At 43.5% G+C, this 21,959-nt stretch overlaps 1 protein-coding gene across 1 annotated transcript; it reads left to right on the forward strand.

Moving 5' to 3' along the window:
* The first annotated feature begins 1,871 nt into the window (after positions 1-1,871).
* On the forward strand, positions 1,872-21,724 carry DCUN1D1 (defective in cullin neddylation 1 domain containing 1). The gene is made up of 7 exons (XM_068953661.1): positions 1,872-2,058; positions 9,922-10,138; positions 11,448-11,616; positions 12,244-12,374; positions 16,891-16,973; positions 17,214-17,310; positions 18,860-21,724. Exons 1-7 carry the CDS (start codon positions 2,056-2,058, stop codon positions 18,937-18,939), a joined length of 780 nt encoding a protein of 259 aa, XP_068809762.1. The 5' UTR covers positions 1,872-2,055; the 3' UTR covers positions 18,940-21,724.
* The last annotated feature ends 235 nt before the right edge of the window (positions 21,725-21,959 follow it).

The raw sequence follows: 21,959 nt of genomic DNA on the forward strand, positions 1-21,959 counted from the left end.
CCTTGTATTCTCTAATTCAGAGAGCTCCATGGAGGTCCTCTGGGAATTAAGATAGAAGCGCATACTGCAGCTCCAACTAAAATCAGTAACAGACGCCCTCCGACTTAAATGGTACAGTAGGCACAATTCCTGAACTTTCAAGTATTGAGGGCAACTTCCATCAGCACTGCAGCGAATTTAAGAAAGAAAAATGTTTTTTCAATGTACTTTTCAGTTACAAGAACCTCACGTACAGCCTGTTAAAAGAATAGGTAAAATTAAAGACAAAGCCAGTGCCCCACCCCACCCCCAAGAAAAACTTGCAATACAGAAAACAGCAACCAGCAAGGGTCACAGGCATTAAGGCAAAACAGCAAGCCACCTAAAAACCCTGTCTCCGTCCTGAGGGACCCACGACAATCACAGCTGCTCATCTCTGAGATTATTGTTACCTATTGCAGTAACTCTCCAAAAGGTCTAATTTATGTCTTCCGATTGCAGGAGAGCTGTCACAGCATGTTGTGGTCACGGCAATCAGCTAGCTCGATGAAATAACTGTTCAGGGTTGGCCTCGTCTCCCCTGCCACTGTGCCCATGGACTGGGCTGGTGGGTCATGTTCATGGCTGTTTACACTGGCCACTTATCAGCCATCCTGGATTTTAAAAACAAGCTTCTCAGAAGGAGTGAAGGTATCCAGGCAACTAGTGTCTCACGGGATCGCTGAATTCACACTTAGCTCCATACACCTAATATCAAGACAGCCACTAATTTTACTGTCTCAGAACATCCGCACAATTGGACGCTCCATAGGACGGGGCCTGATTCTCCTCTCCGAATACTACTTTGCCCCTCCATACTCTGCCTAAGGTCAACTCTGATTTTCAGTGAAATAAGAGAGAAGAGATTCAAACTCCCTTGTATAAACATATATATATATACATATATATATATATATATATATGTGTGTGTGTATATACACACACACACACACACACGTTACCACCCCTGGACTGCCATTATGAAACATTAAGCATGACTTAAGTTTAATTTCTATGTGATACGTGTGATCGTACCAGTCACGTACCATATACGTAGAAGCCTACTTCAGCAGCTGCCCGCGCAGCAGGAGATGCGAGAACAAGAGTCCGCCCAGCCTCAGGTCTCCGTCCTGCGCATCTAGCGCTGCTGTGCCGCCACTGCAAGTTTTATCAGCAAATACTCCCCTTCCCCACACCTCCTCAGCTGCCTCCGGTAGACAGAATAAGGTTTCCTGGGAAAACCTATCCGGGACACTTGTACAAGCTGCAATTTAACCCTTACCTTCCCCTCGGCGTTTCCCCTTCAACCACCTCCTTTGCTAGGGCATCTGCGTTACCGCAGAAGAGGCGACATCGGCTGCCGAGTCCCTCGTAAGCAGCAGCCCGGCCAAGGGGGTCACAGCCTCTGTCGCTACGGGCGCACAAGCGTGGGGGCGGTCTCCTCCGAAAACGACTGACGCCCCGAGCGTTCACCCCTCCTCCAGGTCTCCGTGACTTTACAGCAAACGTTTCTTTTGAGGCCGCTTGGCGAGTCCCTCCCGCCGCGCCCGCCGCCCCGCTTCCCGCCTCTCGGCCCAGGGCGAAGACGCTGCGCTTACACCGGCTCCGGCCGCTCCAGGAGACGCCACTCACCCCCCTGCCCCCCACCGAGCCGTCCCAAAAGTTTCAATTTTCGCTCTTTAGAGGAGAAAACAGGGGTTTTCCCCGGCAGGCTCCGGTGCGGGGCGACCCCGCGCCCCGCCGAGGCCCGCTGCCCTCGCCGGCCCCGCGGGCTCCGCCACCGCCGCGGCCGCTCACCGCAGCGCCGCCCGCCGAGAAGGGCGGCCGGGCCGCGGGCTGCCCCCGCCCGCCGCGCAGCGGCCGGGCAGCGCCGCCGGCCCCGGCTGCGGCCGCGAGTCGCACTGCGCATGAGCGGGAGGCGGCGGAAGGGCCCGTGAGGAGCCGCGAGCTGCCGCCGCCGCAGGAAGCTGCTGCCGCCGCCGCCGCCCTCAGCCTGCGCCGGAGCCGGGAGGGGAAGAAGCCCGCACAGCCCCCAACATGGTGAGCGCCCTGCCGGCCGCCGCTCGGCCCCGCGCCGCCCGCCCGCCCCGCCAGCCGCCGCGCCGCCGGCGCAGGGCCGGCCGCGGCCTAGTCGCGGCGGAGCCGGGCCGGGAGCGGGAGCGGCTCGGCGGGGCCGGGGCGAGGAGGGGAACGAGGGGGAAGGGGGGCCGGTGCCCTGCGGCGCCCCCTCCCGCCTGGCGGGGCCTGGGGCGGGGGAGGGCCGCGGCCGCCCGCGCCGGGGGAGGCGGCGCCGGGGCCTAGGCGAGGGGGGCGCCGGGGGCCGGCGGCGGCCTGGCCCCCGCGCGGCTCGGCCGGGCCTGCGGGCGGCCGGCAGCGGCTGCCCGAGCCGTGGCGGGGCCGGGCGCCTCCGCGGGGGGGGGCGGGGGGGGGTTGTTTGGCCGGCGGAGCGGCGCGGTGCGGTCCGCGCCCGCGGGGGGCACGGGGCGGCGGCGGCGGCCCCCGGGGCTCTGCTCAGAGCCAGGTGCGAGCGGGCGATTTTCTGAGCGGCTCTGGCCGCACTGAGCGGTGTTAGTTCACTGGGAAACCTGGGTGTTTTGGACCTTCTGGAGCTGGAATTCCCCTGGAGAGTTTGTAGGTCGTGGCTTTGTGGTTTTCTAGTAGGGTCCTGTGCACATAAGTGTCATGGAGGAAGATTGGTCTGTCTGGTGTTTCTTACCATAAAATTTTTATCCCCGTAGCTGAGGGTTTGCTCCCTGGGCTTGCCAATCTGCTGCCTTTCTGCCTTTGCCTAGAGGGAAACCAGGGTGGCTGGAATAAAACTTCTTGTTTTTGTTTGCAAAAGAAGAAAACAATCTTAGCTTTAAATGAGGGAGTCTCCAGTCAGTCTCTTGCACACAGTGTCTTCTGCACCCAAGTGGATGTGTTTATAGTCAGGCTTTTAGGCCTTCCCTGTATACAGGAGCTGCACAGCTTTAACGACGTCGCTACGGTTAAAGTAGAACAACTTTCCTAGAGCAGCGCGTCAGGGTGCAGGAGGGAGTCTAAGATCTGCTGCTGTAGATACATTGGTTCAAAAGTTATGCTGGTAAGCAGGATAGCGTATATCGAAAAAAAATGAAAACGGCATCTCTAATAAATGGCGTTATTTCAACGTAACATTTGGTTAGCCAGGTTTAAAACTAGTAGTGTAGTACTTAGACCTCTAATAAACTTGTCACTGTTGTTACCGATTCAATTTTTACGTTAACAGTTCGATGTAGATTTTTGTTTGATTTCTTAAGGGAGCTTGAAAGTGAAGTCTGGATTAAGTTCAAATTGTGTAGGTATCGTGTTGTAACTCTGCAGTTTCTGGGGTTGTCTCAAATAACACTTTTCTAGTAATGTTACCCGGAACTTCATGAAGACCTTTTTTTCTGTAAAATCACCTGGAGCTGTCTCTCAGTATACCAAGTGCAGGTGTGCAAAACATACACAGTTGATGTGTTGTATGTGCATAGATTTTTGGCTATATGTGTAGAAATCTAAACTGAACAATGCTTTAATAAATCACAATATAGTAGTAATAGTGAGGCAGAGCTTGCTGAAGAATAGCTTTTTGTGACAAATAGAAGCCTGTCTGCGTAGTCTTCTTGAAGGTACTTGAGAGAAGAACCAGAAAATATATTCTATGGACCAATACTGATAGATTGGTATTGATCAGATTGGAGGGAATGTCTGAATACTCTAGTCTTGGCCCCAAGCATAGTTGTTAGGCACTGTGCCAACGGGTGTTTTCTAGGTTTGGGTTGTTGACCCCAGCCAGCATCCAGGTGAAAGGATGACATAGACCTTGAAGCGGGACTCAATGACAGGCTGCAGCTTATGTAAGTTAGAAATACAGGTTTGAATTGGTGTTGGTGCCCTGATATAAGGTTCTGTACCTGTATGTCCAAATCCTCTATCTAATTATGGCAAAGGGTGGGGCGATTTGGTCGTAGAGATCTGGAGATCTCCATCCAGAAGCGCAAGGTTCAATGTCCCATTTTTCTGCCCGTCTGCTCTACCGTCCTGGCTGGACCTTCCAGCAGCTGCAGCCGGTTCCTGCAGCTGAGGCCTGGCCGCTACTGGCCCGTGCAGTACCACCAGTCGGAGCGCTGCCGGCTCCAACTCGGCCTCAACGGTGTTAGTATAGTGGCTGCGTTTGGGACAGAGGTTTCTCAGCTTTGACCTGTCTCTGTCCGACACCTGGAAGGGAAGGCGTCTGGGCAGCCCGTTTGGCTGACTGCTCGCTCTGGCCATTTAGCTAAAAACTTTACAAGCTCTCGGGGGGGCCACCCTGGCTGCAGTCTGTGGCTCGCTGATAGCAGTCCCTCTTCCCGGCCCACGTTTACCTTTGAGCTGAACACCCCCAGTCGAAGTGGTCTCCGTTGACCATTATCTGTTGGTGTGATGCCACTTCACCACGCGGACCCTGAGGACAAATGACGATTCGAGCCGCAGTTGCTGGCGGCGAGCTGACCGGTTATGCTCTGAGCCATCCTCCCTGAGCGGCAGAGCTGCTCGCTTTACTCATCCGAATGATTTAGTTGATGTAGGACCATGTGTGATAGTCAAGACAAACAGGTATTTGTATCTTTATCCAGAGGCAAATGCTAACCTTATAAGCTTTGTTTACGTTATCTACTGTATTGTCCAGTTTGTGTTCTGTGAAGAATCTTTCCATGCCGATAAATGCATAGTTTGTTATAATAAACTTCACGTGACAGGAAGCTGGAGTTCTTGTAATACTAAATTTTTAAGTGACCGTCTCCTGTAACGTTGTTCTAGTTCTTACGACGTTGTTACGTGGTGCTTAAGTCAACGAGCAATTCTGCTAGGCTGCTTCACACGGTGCTTGTTCATGTCTGTAGTAGGTTGTTGACACTAAATGTTTGTTTTTGGTTTTCCTCTAGCAAAACTTGTAGAATCTTGGCGCTATGCTTAGGCCTGGGTCGTCGAAGGTTAGGCAAGATGGTGCGTGATCTTGTTTCCTCTCCCAGCTTCCCTGAGAACCCTTTGAACTTGTACTGTGAAATCAGTTGTAACTAGAGCCATGGAAAAATCATGCAGGAATATGAACTGCTCTGAGAACAAGGTGTGAAATTTATTATGTAGCTCTTGATATTTTAGTGCTGTTCAATGGTGCCAATGGAAATATAATCTCTGAAAGCAGCTTCTAATGGCTGAATAGAGCTCCCCCCCGAACCAAAGTTAAGAATGCTGAACAGCTTTATTTTGTGCCTTTTTCCACCCCCTTTTTCGGGGAGAGGGAGGTAAAATTGAAAAAGCCCTGTCAGGCGAGCATGAATCGCCTTAAAGCGCTATTAGAGCTACTTCATTCTTCTGGGTAGCTTTGCTGCTATCTTCCAGGAAAGACTCGCTACCCACGTGCGAGTATTGAAATGATTATATCCATTAAAAGAATTTTGGAGGATGTAAAAAGCAACTTTGTGTTGCTCGTGCCCTTTCTTTGGATAGCCTGTCTCAGTAGGCCTTGTGAATGTTCAGATTTTGTTCTGGTCCGCTGCAAACAAATAGGTTTCACTTCAGTTTGAAATAGCCTAAAAATGTCCTTACCATCTTCCTTTGCATGTCCTCTTCTCGGAAAACTGCTGTAGAATATAGAATTTAGTGGAAGGGCATGCCTGTTTATACTGTGTTTACTTTAATTATTTTGCCTTTAACTTGGATTTTGCATTCGTTTGTGTAGTACGGACATATGGCGGTTGGTGGATTAAAATGTAACGCAGCGTAGTCATATGCGTCTGACAGAAATAAGTCATGATTAATTCTTATTTTCTTTTCAAACAAAGAAGAAATAGTCATGATTTTGCCTTTTAAGCTTCAGCCGTGTATTTGTTGAACGCGGGCAGTAAACCTCACGATTATTTGCGGGTATCTTGTGTGTTGGCTTGATGGATGTATTCCAACGTGGAATCCTTCGGACACTAGAAGGAAGAAATACTCTTTTGACCATTTGTGTGTTTATAAAGACTCGATAGACTGACAGTCATATCCGTGAGGTTATTACGTACACCCTGTGTACTGTGCGCAGGCTGGAGAAGTTACTCTGTATTAGAGCTGATGTTATGGGATCCTTTGCAAGCACAAGGATGCTTCCCTTAGCCAGATCCCTTGCTAAGGTTTAAATGCAGTTAGTGTAAAAGCCTAGACTTCGCGGAGGTTGATACTATTTTAGAAAAGGCTTTTACCTGTCACGTGCATGAGAACTTAACAGGCTTTTCTTTAAGAGTCCTGACGGAGACAAAAGCACGGATGTCATGTCGTTCAGGTTTCAGTTCAAATTCCTTTCGTTAGCGTTAGCCGGGAGAGTAACAAGAATCGGGTCGTCTGTAAGCAGCAGCTGGGGAGGGGCAGGTGAAAAGCAGTCTTCGTTGTGGAGAAGTAACTGTGTGAATGCCAGTTGGGGCGTGGGGGGGGGGGGCAGAAGGAATTTTGGGCGGGGATTCTTCAAATTGATCATGCGCTGCTAGTCTAGCTGGCAGTCGCGTGTAACCCTTGAGCAAAGTCCAAGAACAGCGTGTTGGTAGGAATCCTGGGTTCTGCAGCCCGAGCAGTGTGGGACGAAGGATATTGTTGTTTCCCGTGGACGTTATCCAGTAGAGCGGGGCCCTCATCTTTAACCATATGGCTGTTAGCTCTCCAGCAAGTGTTAGTGACCAGTGTGTAAAGTTAATCTTTGAATCTGAAGTGACTAAAAATTGAGTATATAGTTGTTCTTCCTTGTAATCTTCTACAGTCAGAGCTGGCAAATCAGTTCTAGCAGTGTATTTCCTAAAGACTGGGGAAGTTTCAGTCTGAGGCCAGAAAAGAGGGGGGGAAAACAATTTGTACCTTTCACTGAAGTATTTGGTACTAGTCACTGTCAAAAGCGGGTTATTGAAACGGAATGATCAAATTTGGTACTTGGTACAGGGGGAGGCAAATTCTCATGTTACCGGTGATATTCTAGAATCAGAAAATCATTGGCAAGACGTAATTATTGTAGTCTTATGAATCTACATAACGTGGCTTTCCCTTTAGTGCAGTTAACTCCGAACCTGCTTTTAAAGTAAGTTCACGTTCTGTCTCTTATGACAGCCTCATTACAAGAGGTAGCTTGAATAGCACACTAACTTGATGAAAGGCTAGAAGATCTGGATCTGGATTTTTCCTTTCCCTTTGCCCCAAGAATAAGACTTATTAGAAGGTGTTTCATTTGTTTTCTGTTGGTTTTTATCTATCTATCTATCTATCTATATAGAGAGAGAGTAAAGAAAATATCTATTAGGTAAAAATCTGTCTTCCCTGTTAGTTAGTGTTAAAGTGGAGGTATTTTAAATGGGTTGTATCACATTACAGCACATAACAATTGCAGCGATTGCAGCGTAAGGTATTTGTTGTCTGATGAATACAGGATTAAAGGTTATAGGGTGCTGTGGCTTCTAGATGGCACATTTAAAACAATAATAGGCTGTTAGAGCCCAGCTTCTAGAAATAGCTCTTAAAAGTGCAGAAGGCTTGGAGCTGCACTTTGGTTCCTGCTGGAAGTGTGGCTTTTTAATGCGATGAAATAAGAGCTATAACAGGATAATAAAAACTCAGCAGTAATTTCATCTCTTTCTGTCCCGTAGTAGGCCTATAAAGAGTTGTCCACTCGCTTAGAGTGTGGGGTGTCTTGTTCTCATTGGCAGGCTCCCGAGGAAACGCTCGTCAAATGTAAAGGGCTTTGGGACTTCACTAAAAATAAACTCATATTCGACCAGTTAAAAGATGCAGGTGGTCCAGAAGACGATGATGGCTAAACACTGTGATTTATTGTATCTTAGTATATGACAGAACGCTGTACTGCATACTTACGTGTTATCAACTGCTTGGCTCTTGCCAAATTCAGTGTTGTTTTTTTACAAAGGTTTTATATTGCTACTATCATTTAGGGAACCCCAAGCATAGGAATATGTCATGTGCCTCTATGGGACGTAAGTTTTATCAGAAAAGTGATTTAAGCTGCAGGTTTTTTGATCTAAGAAGGCGTATGCTGACTTTGTGACAAAACCCACTGTCTTTTGTGGTTTTCAGCATCCAAGGGCTGAAGCGCTTGTAAATCTCTTCCTTGACCTTATTTGTTTTATGTCATAGCTTTTAGAGTTTATTCTTGCCAGAGTATGTTGCTTAGGCCATCACAAAGCCTCTTTCTTGAGAATTTAAAGAATACTCGCTATAAAAAGGGCTATGCATGCTTATGTACATATATTCCAAAAAAAAAAAAAAAAAGGGGGGAGCTAATGATTAAAGGTGTCGGCGTTGTCCAGAAAAGCTCGGGTCGTAAGTGTGACTCTGATCTATGTAGTACAGCTGAGTCTGTGGTCGTGCAGCGATCTGGTTGCGTGGAGCTGGTTTGAGGAAGCTGATGATTGAGACGCAAAATAAGCCTTAGGATTTTTGCATCTTGGTTTCTAGGATTCCTAGAGCTGGATTTGGATTTAGTGCAGGTGCTGTGAGATTGCTTTCTCTGGATTAGCCGTTACGGTTTCATGTAACTTATATCTTTGAACTGTTGGGTGTGCTTCCCTTCATCAAAAATAGCCTTAGGAATTGCTCTCTACTGGTAACTTACTGGCAGCAAGTTCTGGATGACGTTTTGCACTTGGAGAGAGGTAGGTGTCTCTTGGTCTGAGCATGGGGCCTAGAATTCCATAGTTCTCACCTTGGCTCTTTAATGCCTCTCTTTTCTCCCCCTTCCTGCCTGCCACCCCCCTGGCATCTTAGGTAAAATTACATACCTTTTTTGAGCTTCGGGTCCCGCACCTGTGCAGCGGTGGCAATGCCTCTTCACAGGAATGTTTTGTAAGTTAGGGAGGTGGAGTTGAGCACCTTCCGAGTGAGAATCTCGAAATAAGTCATCGGAGATGTTTCGGCGCGGACTTCCCTGAAGTGGCCGAGCTGGCCTAACGCCTTGCTGCCGTCAAGAGGGCTGATCCTGCGCCTGGCGTGTGGTCTCGCACCTCTTCCTGCGCTACTTGGTGTTTCCCTCTGTGCTTTTGGGGTGGAGGGAATACGTTTCTGTTAATTCAGCAAGCTGGGACCGAATGAATGCTAGCGACCCTTTCGGTGACGGCAAGCTGTTAGATGGCCTCAGCCCCTTCGGTGTGACAGTTTCTTCAGTTTGCGTTCATGTTTGCTGCTTATGTTGAAGCAATTAATCTATCAAATGTGTTGGTAGCCCCAAACTTTAGGTAGGCATTTTGATCGCCCCTTTTTTTGCAGGTGTACCACTAAAAATTATCGCATTATGATTTTTTTTTTTTTTGGTGGGGGGGAATTAGTTTAAATAGAAAGGTGCCCCAGAGAGCTGTGTATGAATCTGTTACGGCTTTCGGTTACATCTCCAAATATGCGATAGGAATACCCTTTTTTTAACTTACGTGACTGCAGGTAAAAATGGGCATTCCTGTTGCACGTTTGATTTCTGTGATGTTTTAACTCGGTTTTGTTGCAACGTGAAGTACCTAGAATGAAGGCAAGATTGAAATACAGTTGCAGAGTAGGGCGCATACTGTCAAAAATGCGCTCTGGCATACCTAGTGCTATAGTATGCCCAGCAGTATGAATGTATCCTTTTAACCTCTCCAGCGGTTTCTTCAGTCTGACCGCATCTGATGCGTAATAAGCTGTTTGCATGTCTAATGAAATAAAGTATGTATCTTCTGATTTAGCTGATTTTGTAAAGTAAGAGAGTAAGTGTTGATCTGAATGTCTGTTAGTAGAAGAAAATGTAATTGCTGGGGAAAATTATAGTAGTTGTATAAGGTACTGATTTTCCCCCCCCCCCCCCCCCCCCACGGTAAAACGTTTCTAGTTCAGTGTTTTGTCTCTTTTTGCTAGAACAAGTTGAAATCGTCACAGAAAGATAAAGTGCGTCAGTTTATGGTCTTCACGCAATCTAGTGAAAAGACAGCAGTGAGTTGTCTGTCTCAAAATGACTGGAAGTTAGATGTCGCGACAGACAACTTTTTCCAAAATCCTGAACTTTATATACGAGAGAGCGTAAAAGGATCGTTGGACAGAAAGAAGTTAGAACAGCTATATAACAGATACAAAGGTAAGCACGGTGGATTTCTAAGCCTTTTTTCCTACTTGTGTATATTCTTAATTACAGTCTTCTGTTGCAGCTGTGTTCTTGTACTTGGAAATTTTAACTGATTTTTTTCAAGTTTGTTTTTCCATACCTACTAATACTAGTCAAAATATATTTAAGGCCCTGTTTTTGCAAGGATTATGTGCAGTTGCTTTATGTAAACTTAAGTTAGGTACATTTGTACGAGAACAAGGTCCGAAACTGGAGTTTTATGTGCAGCGATTAAGTGTAGTGGTGAATGTGGATTTTTGGTGATTTTTCTGGGGGAGGCATATTACTCGGGCCTCGCTCTCTTACAAAGTGAAAAGTCCTATACCGAGGATGGACTCTACGTTAATTTTTATTCACCTTTTGCTTATTTTCAGACGGTTACAAGCAGAACAGAAAAAGTCTTTTTTTTTTCCCCCCTCCGCCCCGTTTTACCAGCAGCGTTCAACTGATTTTATCCTACCACGAACATTAAGGTGGATTCGATACAATAAAACAAAGTCAGTGTTTTAGCACTTAAAAATCTAAAAATGAGTGCTACGTTTTGTGCCGACTTTCATGTGTGTGCATAATCTAAATACCATTTTCCTGAAGTCTTTGCTGGCTTGCGTTAGTAGATCTTTGTTAGTGCACTTGCAATGTGAGCATCTCACTTCCAGAGCAGATGTTGACTCCTTCATGGAAAGAGGAGGACTGACTGGCTGACTTGGAATTGGTAATCAGGCAACGTAGCTTTCCTCTTGGAGGTTACCCCCCTGTCTAATCTCATGCATGCTGGTGATGCCAGAAAATGCATAAAAGTCATGTCAATATAGTAGTTTACGGGGAGATTTGCTTAGTTGCATCAGCGCAGCTTGTAACGGACCTGTCGCTATGGCAGTATTGTTTGTAGGGCTACCCTTATCGGCAGTCTTGCCAAAGATGCCAAGAACTAAGCGCGCTAGTGGGAAAGGGCCCCGCGGCTCTCTGTCTGGAATGAATCAGAGTATCGTGCATATTGTTAGGCAGAGAACAAATGTTTGTGATGCTTTTGTCTCTCAATGAAAATAGCATAGAAGCGTCATTGTACAGGAGGCTTTAGTGCAGTAATTTCCTTGAGTGTTGAGGCGTAACCATTGAAAATACTGCTTTAATTTTGCTTTTAAAAAATGGGCTCACTCTATGGGCTTATCCCAGAAATTACTTCATGAAAAGCTGTGCTTTCCCTTAAAAGCTCTTGTTGAAGAAATACTAGTTTTTCCAAAAGTCTGAGGAGTTTTGCCTAATAATTACTCTTATCTCAAAGATCCTCAAGACGAAAATAAAATTGGTATAGATGGTATTCAGCAGTTCTGTGATGATCTGGCACTTGATCCAGCCAGCATTACTGTACTCATCATTGCGTGGAAATTCAGAGCCGCAACACAGTGCGAGTTTTCAAAGCTGGAATTCATGGATGGAATGACGGAGCTGGGGTAAGTGTGCAATAGGTGTAATCTAATATCAAAAATAGGAACGTCCAGTGAAACAGTCCTCTTCTGGGGATTTTAGAATCGCGTTGTCCTTTCAGAATGTTTTGAGAGTATTCAAGCTTTAGAGACTTTTCAGAGTCGAGTAGCGCTTGTGTGCCCGTGTAAAAATGCACGTGCTATCGGTGCGCTAGATGCTTAGCGACCCAAAACGGGGACGTGGGTTTGAGCGCTAGTCGCCTTAGTTGCGTGAGTGTTTCAGTTGGCTGCCGTAGAGCTACGCAAGTAGGTAAAATGAGGGTGTTGGTCCACAGTCCAGCATAGCTGGGTGTTTTTTTTTTTTTTTTTTTTTTTTTGCCTGATGGGAACGTGACTGTCTTGCCTTTGTCCCGTTTTTCTGTATGTTATAGGATTTGGTTTATCAGCTGGTATATGCAATTGGCACCATGAAGAAATAACAGCGATGCAATGAAATGGATGTATAAACGCAGATTAGTTAGGGGCTTCTCGACTTTTGCTTTTATAATCCTACTGTGCTGACCACAAAAAGGTTACAAAAGGTTTTAAAAGTTGTGTCTTGTATGTAACGGCAAAAGGACTGATGCACAAATAAACTTGCTTTTTAAAATGCAGATGTGACAGTATAGAAAAACTAAAGGCCCAGATTCCCAAGATGGAACAAGAATTGAAAGAGCCAGGAAGATTTAAGGATTTTTATCAGTTTACTTTCAACTTTGCAAAGAATCCAGGACAGAAAGGTTTAGGTAAGTATGCTGACTAGTCAACACTTGTGCATAGATATGGGAAGCATTTGCTTAAAGGGGTAAGTGAAAGTATTATGATCTGATAAGTCTGAAATTCAGATAACCGCCCTTGGGATAAAACATGTCTCACGGTTGTGGAAGGTAGATATGAAAAGTCGGCTATGGTGTCACTGTCGGATTTTCAAATTGATTGAAATGCCTGCGTCGTTAGCATAGACTGCCCAAATTTACATGGGAGGGTTTATTCTTTGATTAAGTGGGTGCACAGTTGTACGTAAAGGCAGTAGATTATGGCCTTATGGTAAAGATGTAATTAGACCGCATAAAACTTGCAGCAATGGACAGATTAATGGAATTTTCACCTTTAGGATGAATTTAAGCTGTAAAACTGGTTAATGTGTAAAAACACTTGTACAAAGTCTCTTACGAGACCAGAAACACATGTAAACGCATGTTTGCAAAGTAGAATGAGAACAGGACAAACAGATAGCTGTATCCTGGGCTGGATGGCTTTTGTTGTTGTTTCTTTGATAAGGTAAAAACATGCCTACCCGCGGCCTTTTTTCCCTCGGCTCAGCGAGTGGATGTTTCCCCCATTGTTTCAGAGCTTTTTTTTTTTTTTTTGCTGATTGTGTTTTTCATTAGCATAATAGGTGAAACGCAAGAATTGCTCATTTAAAATAATTTTTGGAAAAAAATGTGATTTTGATGGAAAAAAATTAACAAGCTGTAAGTGAGTCTATTCAAACCAGCCAAAATAGAGGAACAAAATTTCTTTCAAGCAGTAGTGTAAACTAGCCAGAACGCATAAGCTTTGTGTCGTGACAGACCTGTGTAAAGTCAGAAACGTACATAAGTCCTTTTTATACAGTGAAATGGAGATGCGAACCATAACTAGTATTTCATGAGTCTGCAGCTATTAAATGCTTAATTTAACTGTTCTGCTTTTGAGAAGAAATAAAATACTAAACAGCCTGCAAGTTCTTTGTCGCAGCTTGCAAGTGTTTTTTGCTCACCGATGAAAACGCCTTGAAGTGGTTGCTACTCACCAGTTTCGCAGTCGCGTGCTGTGGAAGCGCACAAGCGTTTTGCTTTGCTTCTGTTGTGCCTTTGTGTATGTGGACCAATTTTTGGCCTAAAATTCATTTTGAAAGATAAATAAGCAGAAGCGCCATGTCTTAGTTATGAATCCGTGTCGTTCTTGAGCGTCTTTCTGTGCTCCTGCTTTTTGGTTTGGTTTTTAACTGAATTTTGGTTTTTAACTGAATTGTGACTCTCTTTGTCCTTGAAGAAGCTAAAAGAGCATTGCTAAACTTTGTTTAAAAATGCATGCGCTTATACATGTAGCCAGATATGAATCCTGCAAATAAATGCATGGGCTGAATCTTATTTTATGTAGAAAGTCGTGGGTTTTTTTGTTGTGTTTTGTTTGTTTGTGTGTGTGTGTGTTTTTTTTTTTTCTCCCCTGCCACACCAAGGAAAACGTAAGTGAACAGTAACTGAATTGAGAGAGGCTGGAGGTTAGGTTGTGGAGAGTGCCAGCGTGGAATCAGTTTTGCAATCTGATTGCGGTTTCAGGTTACCGCTGTTAACGTTTAGCGTTTATATAGCACTTTTAATCTTTAAATAGCTTTACACAAGAAGTAAGCCTTTGGCAAAAACCCTGTCGTTTGGTAAAAATGAAATTGTGATATATAATATAGGTATAAATGGTATAGGTTTTAATTAATTTTTCTCAAGGCTTCAGAACTGTTCTGTTTACTACTTACCTCTTATTGTCTTCGTTGTATTTCTGAGTTACAGAGAAGACTGTTACGTTCTTCTTCCGATTTTATTTAGTCCTGTATAGAAATGAGTCTACTGAGTATCCCAGATGCAATAGAGCTCAGTAAAAATGATTTAGGAGGAAAACTGACTCTTACTTTTTTCCTCATTTATCTTAAAGCTTCTTTATGCAGACTAAGCTCTAACAGTGACAAAGAAAGTGTGATTATCTCAGGTCCATGGAGCGCATACGTAGAGTGAGGTTTTAGTCTGGATCTGAAAGCGGTGTAGAACTAAGCTTAAAATCTGAATGCTTATTCCCTTTGGTTGTGTCTCGCAAAGCCAGTAAGCACCCAGTTCTAGGCATGAATTTGTGATAGGGCAGAATAACTCTGGAAACCCTGAAGGAAAAGAATATCAGGGGAAGTGCAGTGCTAAAGAGTAAGTGCTCCTGCTTTGGCATTTAATTTTGGAGCGTGTGAATAATTGCTTGTAGAAACTTGCAACTTGTTTTTAATGTATATCGGTCTGTAATCTTCCAAACGTTGTACAGCGGTTTAGGCACGGTTCTGGAACTGCGTAACTTCTGCATGGTTCTGTACTACCATGTAAGTACTGCACACGTCTTAAAAAACTTCCTGTGATATTTGTGTATCACTTGAATACCTCTGAGCTGATGCTCATCTCAAACGTCGTTTGCTTCTCTTTTGCCTCTCTGCGTAGCACTCATCAACACAGAGTCAGGTTTGAGACTGTCGTGTTTGACCTGTACTTTGTTCTGTGTTATCAATTAAGGAGGACTTTCCCAAGCAGTCTTACTTTTTCTTTTGAACACGTAAAATACATCCTTACTCTTAAATGTCTTGAGTGTATAAAATTACAGCGTATGCAGTCTCTTCCTACGCTGTTAGGTCTTTCTGCTTTATATGTCTGGCCTCGATTCCATCTTGAAGGAGTTTGAGGTCACGGCTTCCCGCGATTTGTTGTTTTAAGGGCTTTGCTGAAGCCTCAGGAATAACGTGATAATTGAATAGGCACGTCAAAACGCGCAGGGTTGTTTTTTTTTTTTTTTTTTGTAGCGTTGGTTTATAAAACACTAAAAATATGCAGAGATCTGATGACTTTGCATGCTTGGCATATATCTATTATTAATGCATCACAAGTAAAATAAGCTTAGTTTTCCAATCTGTTTCCTCAAGGAATTGATCGGCTTAATCTGAAGTTGGTATCTATTCATTTTTAGAAAAGTTTTTGCTGAAAGCAGAAGTGCGCGTTTTGTACCTGAATCCTCTGTTGAAGAGAAGCACCTAACCTTTATATTTGTAACAAGTTGCCGTTTTCGGATGCAGTGTTTTTACTGACCGGTTGTGACTTCTGTTCAAGTTGTACCTGCTTCTTGAGGCCTCAAACTTGCACCTTTTGCGTGAAATCTTGCACCCTTGAAGCTGATGGAAAATCCTCTGTGTGTTTTATTGTTCACGCTTTCGGGAAGCGTTATAATGCAGTTACGCTGTTAGAGGAGAACTTTTAATTTCAACTGTATCAAACAAATCAGAAACCACCCATAGCCCCCCCCCCCGCAAAACACGTTCTGTTTTTTCCCTAATGATGCCGAGTTTGGGCCGTGTTTTATTTGTTACAGATTTCACCTCAAATATCCTCCTCTCCCCCTTTTTAGAGGCATATTGGCCTTTGTAGAGGAAGGAAGTTTGTTTTATTTTTGAAAGTGCAATTGGTCAGTTGTTTGTGGAAGAGGAGATGTGATAGACTGTAGAAAGGCGTAAGATGTTCTGTTAAAAAGGTCCTCATTGATTCCTGGTAGTAGAGATCGCGCCAGGTAGCGAGCTGAGATGCGCGTGTGGTTTTGTTTCGTTTATCAACGGACGAGTTACAGGATGTGACTAAGAAACAATAACCGCGTGTCCGTTTAGCCTTTGGCAAATGCCAGGGAGGTTTTTTTTCCCTTAGGTGCTAGGCTGACCGGTGCCCTTCCCTGCCCTGGGCCGCAACTGCCGCTTTCCAGCCGCAGACTCTTTAACAGGGGCACGCAGGACCTGCCGGGCAGCGGGTTGTTCTTGTTCCTGGAGTGTGGTGTCCCGGTTTCTCGGTCACCCAGAGAAGGTGAATCAAAACGATCGAGAACCTCACAGGTGTCAGTCTGAAGAAGACAGGGGTGGGGGGCGGCCGGCAGGCAGGGGGAAGAGGAACCAGCCACCCGCTCCACAGGCGTTAGTGAAAGAATTTTTCTGAGGGAAATCTGACTGAAGATGTAAACATGCAAAGCTAAAACCTGTAACAAAATTGCTCTAAAATGAAATTGTAAAAAGCTGGTTTTCCGTGAATTGTAACTTCTAAAAAGAAATGTTTTCCGCAGCTCGTGCTGCCAATACTGTGCGTTTTTATTTTCAAGTCAGTAGCGGTTCTAGGCATAAGAGTTTTACTGACTTGCACATAGGGTGTTGTTAGATAGCGAAAAGAATATGACATGTCTGTGGGTGGCTTTGGATATGTTAAATCTCAATATGGGCAGTTTTCAGGTCTCTGTATTCCACGGGTGGTATCGAAATCAAAAAAGTGTTCGTGTAACGCTATTTCTCTGTGGTCGTCTTTTGCAAAAGATCGAAGAGCATGTTTGTATTAGATTAACTTTTCACCGTTACGAGTATGTGGTTCATCGTAGCGTTAAGATAGCTGTGCAGATGATATATTGGAAATGCCTGTCTCTAACAGTAACGTATTTTATATGTTGCAGATTTAGAAATGGCCATTGCCTACTGGAATTTAGTACTTAATGGAAGATTTAAATTTCTAGACTTGTGGAACAAATTTTTGTTGGTAAGTTTACTGCAGTCCGGTTTATATAACGATTTAATTTCAAACCATCACAGATAAATATGTCTGCGTCTCTGAACGGATGAGACGGATTATTTTGACACAGGTCCCAGGTCCTACGGTTTGCAGTGTGTACGACAGAGAGAGGCTTTGGGAATATGGGTGTGTCTGAGATGATAATGATGAGTGCGTACAGATTTTTAAAATGTTCTTCAAATACAAATTTTCTTCCCTTCAACGTAGGAGCATCATAAAAGATCAATACCTAAGGACACCTGGAACCTTCTTCTAGACTTTAGTACGATGATAGCAGATGATATGTCTAACTATGACGAGGAAGGTAACCGCTTCCATTTTCTGTTATGAACTTGTTACTGTGTTTTATGTGGCGTTTATCATTGTGCGTCTGCTTTGGCACAGCTCTCTAATAACAGCATGAACACAGAATATCAGTGATGATGTCAAGTCCAGAGTTGGAAGAACTACCTTAATGCATGTTGTTATCATCTCTTTATTACTGCAGGTTTAAAAAAGAAATGCAGATACTTTCCTAAAGCCCTGTTTGTGTGGGTTTTTTTCTCCTCTTTTTTTTTTTTTTTCCTTCTTTCTAAATCGAGATGCTAACTCCTTCTTTGTGAAACAGGCAGAGACATCTCTCCTGTTAAAAACACAGATGCTCTTTGAGGGCAGTTCTTGGCATCTTCAAAAAAGTAATTGGTTCCTGGCATATGCGTGTGGTGGGTGTTTTTTTGTGTGTGTTTTTTTTAGTTTAGTTTTGGGTTTTTTTTGCACGGAGGTCCCCTGGTTATTGCATGTCTTAGCTGAGAATATTTTTTAAATGAGGCTGTTTTGATGTATGAGAAGATTATCAGTTATTTCGTGATATTGCAGTGAGGCTGGCAGCATATAGGGATTACCAGGCAAAAGTTATTTTCTACAAAAGGTGTTTCTTCTAAACTCTTGCAGTGATCCGTCCTCTTCCAGTCCATCTGTAGCCAAGAGCAGCTAGTTACCTTTGATTGCTTGCAGCAGATCACTTTGGGTGGAGGAAACTGTAAACTTCTGGTTCCTCCAGGCTGGGGGAAGTGAACTTTTACAACTTTATTTAATAAGTATGGGCAGCTCTCTTTCCCTTATCTTCAAGCAAATGGGCTGCTGCCCAGACTAAGTCAGTGTGGTTTAGAAAGACTAAAGAATTTCTTTGACAGTTTTTTTTTTTAATTCTAAATTGCTTAAAAACCTATTATTTTAAACCTTCACGTGAACCTCTTTGGATGTCGCTGCCGTAAATACGTAGAATATTTGGTATGCATTATAACTACCTCTGGATAAGGAATATGGAGGAGTAAGTATAGTTCAGTACCGGTCCTCTGTGGCGCTGGCTGTAAAAGTGCACGTCGCTGTTTTCGAATGTGGCTACGCGTGCAGATTCCAACAGATGAGCGTTGCGTTCGTATGAAGTCGTATTTTGAGCCGAAATCGTCGTCGTGCGCTACGCTATGCTGCGGCTTAGAGCATAGGCTTCTTCAGACGACGCTCAGAAGTTTTTAAGCAGCTGTTGCCGTGCTGGGGACCAAGTTTGAGCTCTGGTTCCAGCAAGAGGACAGCTCGTTGGTAAAATTTCTGTTAGCGTGTATTTTTTGGTGGAGGGTATGGTGGAAGTGTGATCCTGGATGTGTACTAACTAGGTTTAAGGGAAGGAGAAACCTTTAACCTGCCCCTAAATTTCAGGCAATTACAGTGAATGATAATTTTTTGCCTGAAACTTTACTCAGTCAAGACGGGATAGGAAATAACTTGTTTGGATGCGAAGCTTTTAAACCGAAATGTTTTGTTGACCTGATTTCGTATGTTCTGGGCTTTTGTGTTTTTTTTTTTTTTTCTTTTAGGGGCATGGCCAGTTCTTATCGATGACTTTGTGGAATTTGCACGCCCTCAAATTGCTGGGACAAAAAGTACGACAGTGTAGCACTAAAGGACCCTTCTAGAGTGTACATAGTCTGTACAAATACGTGAAATGGAAAATTGCACAGTCAATTTCTGCTGGCTGGACTGAACTGAAGATCAATCCTCACAGTATGACTGAGGGTTGAGACAAACCTTAAGGATACATCTTGGACCATATCGTATTTCATTCTTCGACCGGTGGTTTGGGCTTTTCTTCTAGTCTGGACCGCTCTTGCCCGTTAAAATTCCAACGTTGTGGATTTCATCATGGATTTTATTTTATTTTTTTTTTTTTAATGTGGACCATCCTAGTTTCATCTCCCATAAGTCTTAGAAGCTTTATAGTTATTTTGAGGTTTCTGGTTTCACATAAAGCACAATGCTGGTTATCATCAGACGACTGTTGTACGGCATCTGAATTACACAGATCAACATCGAAAACACTTTTTAAAAAAATCCTTAAATATACACTTGGGGCTAGTTGCAAAGACTGTACGGATAGCACTTCCTGTAAGAGTGATATATTTAAGTGTACTGGGTCCGATATTTTTTTTCTTTTTGGGAAAAGTACAGGTATTGTCTAAGTGAGTTTTGAGTATGTGATAAAAACAAGTGCGGACATAACCAACCGAACCCAAATTGTTGATATATTGGGGTATCCAGGTGCCTATCTGAATGGTTTGATTGTACATCGACTGACTGAAAACAGTCGAGGTACTACCCAACTACTGTGCACTTACAGCACCTGTGCGTAATGCTATAGTCAGCCTGCAGTGAGCGTCCTTGAGATGAGCTGCGTGCGTAATGATAGAATCTAATATTCTCTAGGTTGTTATCTAAGGAATGGGCTTTCATTACAGTTTTGAAATGCTGATCTGCCTGTCTAGGAGAGGTTTTTCATTTCTGTGGAAATCTAAAACTTGAATATTCTCAATTTGTGTCTTAAACGTTTCCTACGCAATACAGTATTGTAAAGGCAGACATGGAGTTTGTATGGCTGAGGTATGAAGAAACGAACGACCCTGGTGTTTGAGAAGGTGATGAGATTGATGTGAATCCGGGTTTGGAAATGATTATCCTGAGACACAAGTTAAATCTTTATAACATGTAGGTACTGCTGTTATGGATGACACCCATTTCTAATGGCCTATGTTGTTGAGCTTTCCTTAAATTGACATATCACTGTGGTTGCCAAATATAGAAATTAAGAGTAAAAGCTTTCCCCCAAAAGCACGGATTGGCTATAAAGTACTACACTGGCTTTGTTTGCCTAAATTATTTTGTTGATCCACCATTACTTCTCACTACATGTAACTCGATTGTTTTGTTTTGTTCAAAGCAGGTTTTATCGGATGTGATTCTTCTTTATTTTTAACCGCGCAAGAGCTCTTGAAGAGCTGCTTTCTTGCTAAATGTGCTCTTTTACTCCTCACTTAGTTACTTGTGAAAAGATTTGTTTTCTTGAGATAAATACCGTTCTGGGAAATACCAAGTGCCACCAAAAAAAGGTGGGGGGGGAGAAGACTGTAGTTATGAGTAAGGATAGAGGTTTGAGTCCATCCTCTAAGTAGTCCCGCGTTGAGGCCGGAATTATTTTTGAAATGAGCGATTGGACCTTGCGCTAAAGAGCAGAAGTCTTTTATGCAGATGCTAGGAATGTTTTAGGGAAAAATTGACTATTAGAAACTGCTGAAAATTTTACTCGTATGCCTTGAAGTTGACCGTGAGGTTAGCTGCCCTCATAGCAGTGCCCTTTTAAGAAAATCCAGTTGTGCATTTATTTCAAGAATACAGGTCTACAAAAATGTTGCAGACTTACTCCAGCTACTGGAATTGGCTATGCCAAAAATGTGTGTTTTGCTGCTTTCAGTATTTCCTTTTTCAATTTTGTGTAAATATAAATAGGGACTTGAAATTTTGGGGGGGGGGGGAAGCTCTGCAAAGTATATATGCGTGCTGTTTTCTGTCTTGAGGGTTTTGGTACAGTTTCACATTGATTAGCTTGAGTATGCTGTGTTTTGAGATGAGAAGTAACTAGCTTTTTATCCCAATACGGACTCGTCCCTCCGAAAGTCTGATATTGGTTAGTGGCGTAACGCCGTGATGTTTTAAAGAATATTCCTTTTGAACGTGAGACCTTTTCAACAAAATAAGTGTTGTCATCAGTTTGGTACTATACGCTTATAATTACTGTGTAATTATAAAACAGGACATAAAACTTTGACTAATTATGTTGCAGAAAAGGATTATTTGTGCTATGATGGCATCTTTAGAGTTTTTCAAAATGAATAACTGAAGTTGCAAGAAACATTGATTTAACAGGGTGTTCTAAGGACAAAATGCCTGGTTGCAGGGAATATTTTGTATTGAAAAGTGCGCAGGTGTGGCCATGTGTTTTTTCCTTTATATATCTGTGTGGGGTTGTTTTTGTCTGTGTGTGTGTGTTTTTTGTTTTTTGTTTGTTTTGGTTTTTTTTTTTTTTTTTCAAAGAATGCAGACAGTTGCTTACTTGGATTGCTTTAATTCATAAGTGCTTTATGTCCTCAAGTTGATGATCTGCCCATAATGGATCAATTTAATTTTGCCAAATGTCGGGAAAGAAAAAGGTGAACACCTGAAGTTTGTAACCTGTTTTTTATACGTTAAAGATGTACAAAATTAGAAGTGCCCTGACATAAAACACTTAAACTCAAGATTATATTTAGTAAAGAACATCATTTACATATCTCTGTAAGTTCCAATGTAACTCCTTACGATCCCTCTCATTACCAGTCGGAGGCAATAAAGCTCCAGTGAAATTGCCATGACTAAGTCTTCTCATGCATTGTTTCAGTCTGTTGTTTGTAAGACTTATTTCTAGACTGTCCATTTACGGAGGAGGAAAAAAAAATTCCATACTTTTTTCTTCTTCTTCTATCTCCTGTTTAAAATGTGCACTCTATTGGCAAGTCTTTTGGGGGGGGCGAATTTAAGAACTGATGTAGCATCTTGCCTGCCTCTTGCTCTGAACGTTTACAGGTACAAAAACTTAACCTGCCCTGC

Source organism: Struthio camelus, chromosome 9 (assembly GCF_040807025.1).
Source record: "Struthio camelus isolate bStrCam1 chromosome 9, bStrCam1.hap1, whole genome shotgun sequence".
In the NCBI taxonomy this organism is placed as follows: domain Eukaryota; kingdom Metazoa; phylum Chordata; class Aves; order Struthioniformes; family Struthionidae; genus Struthio; species Struthio camelus.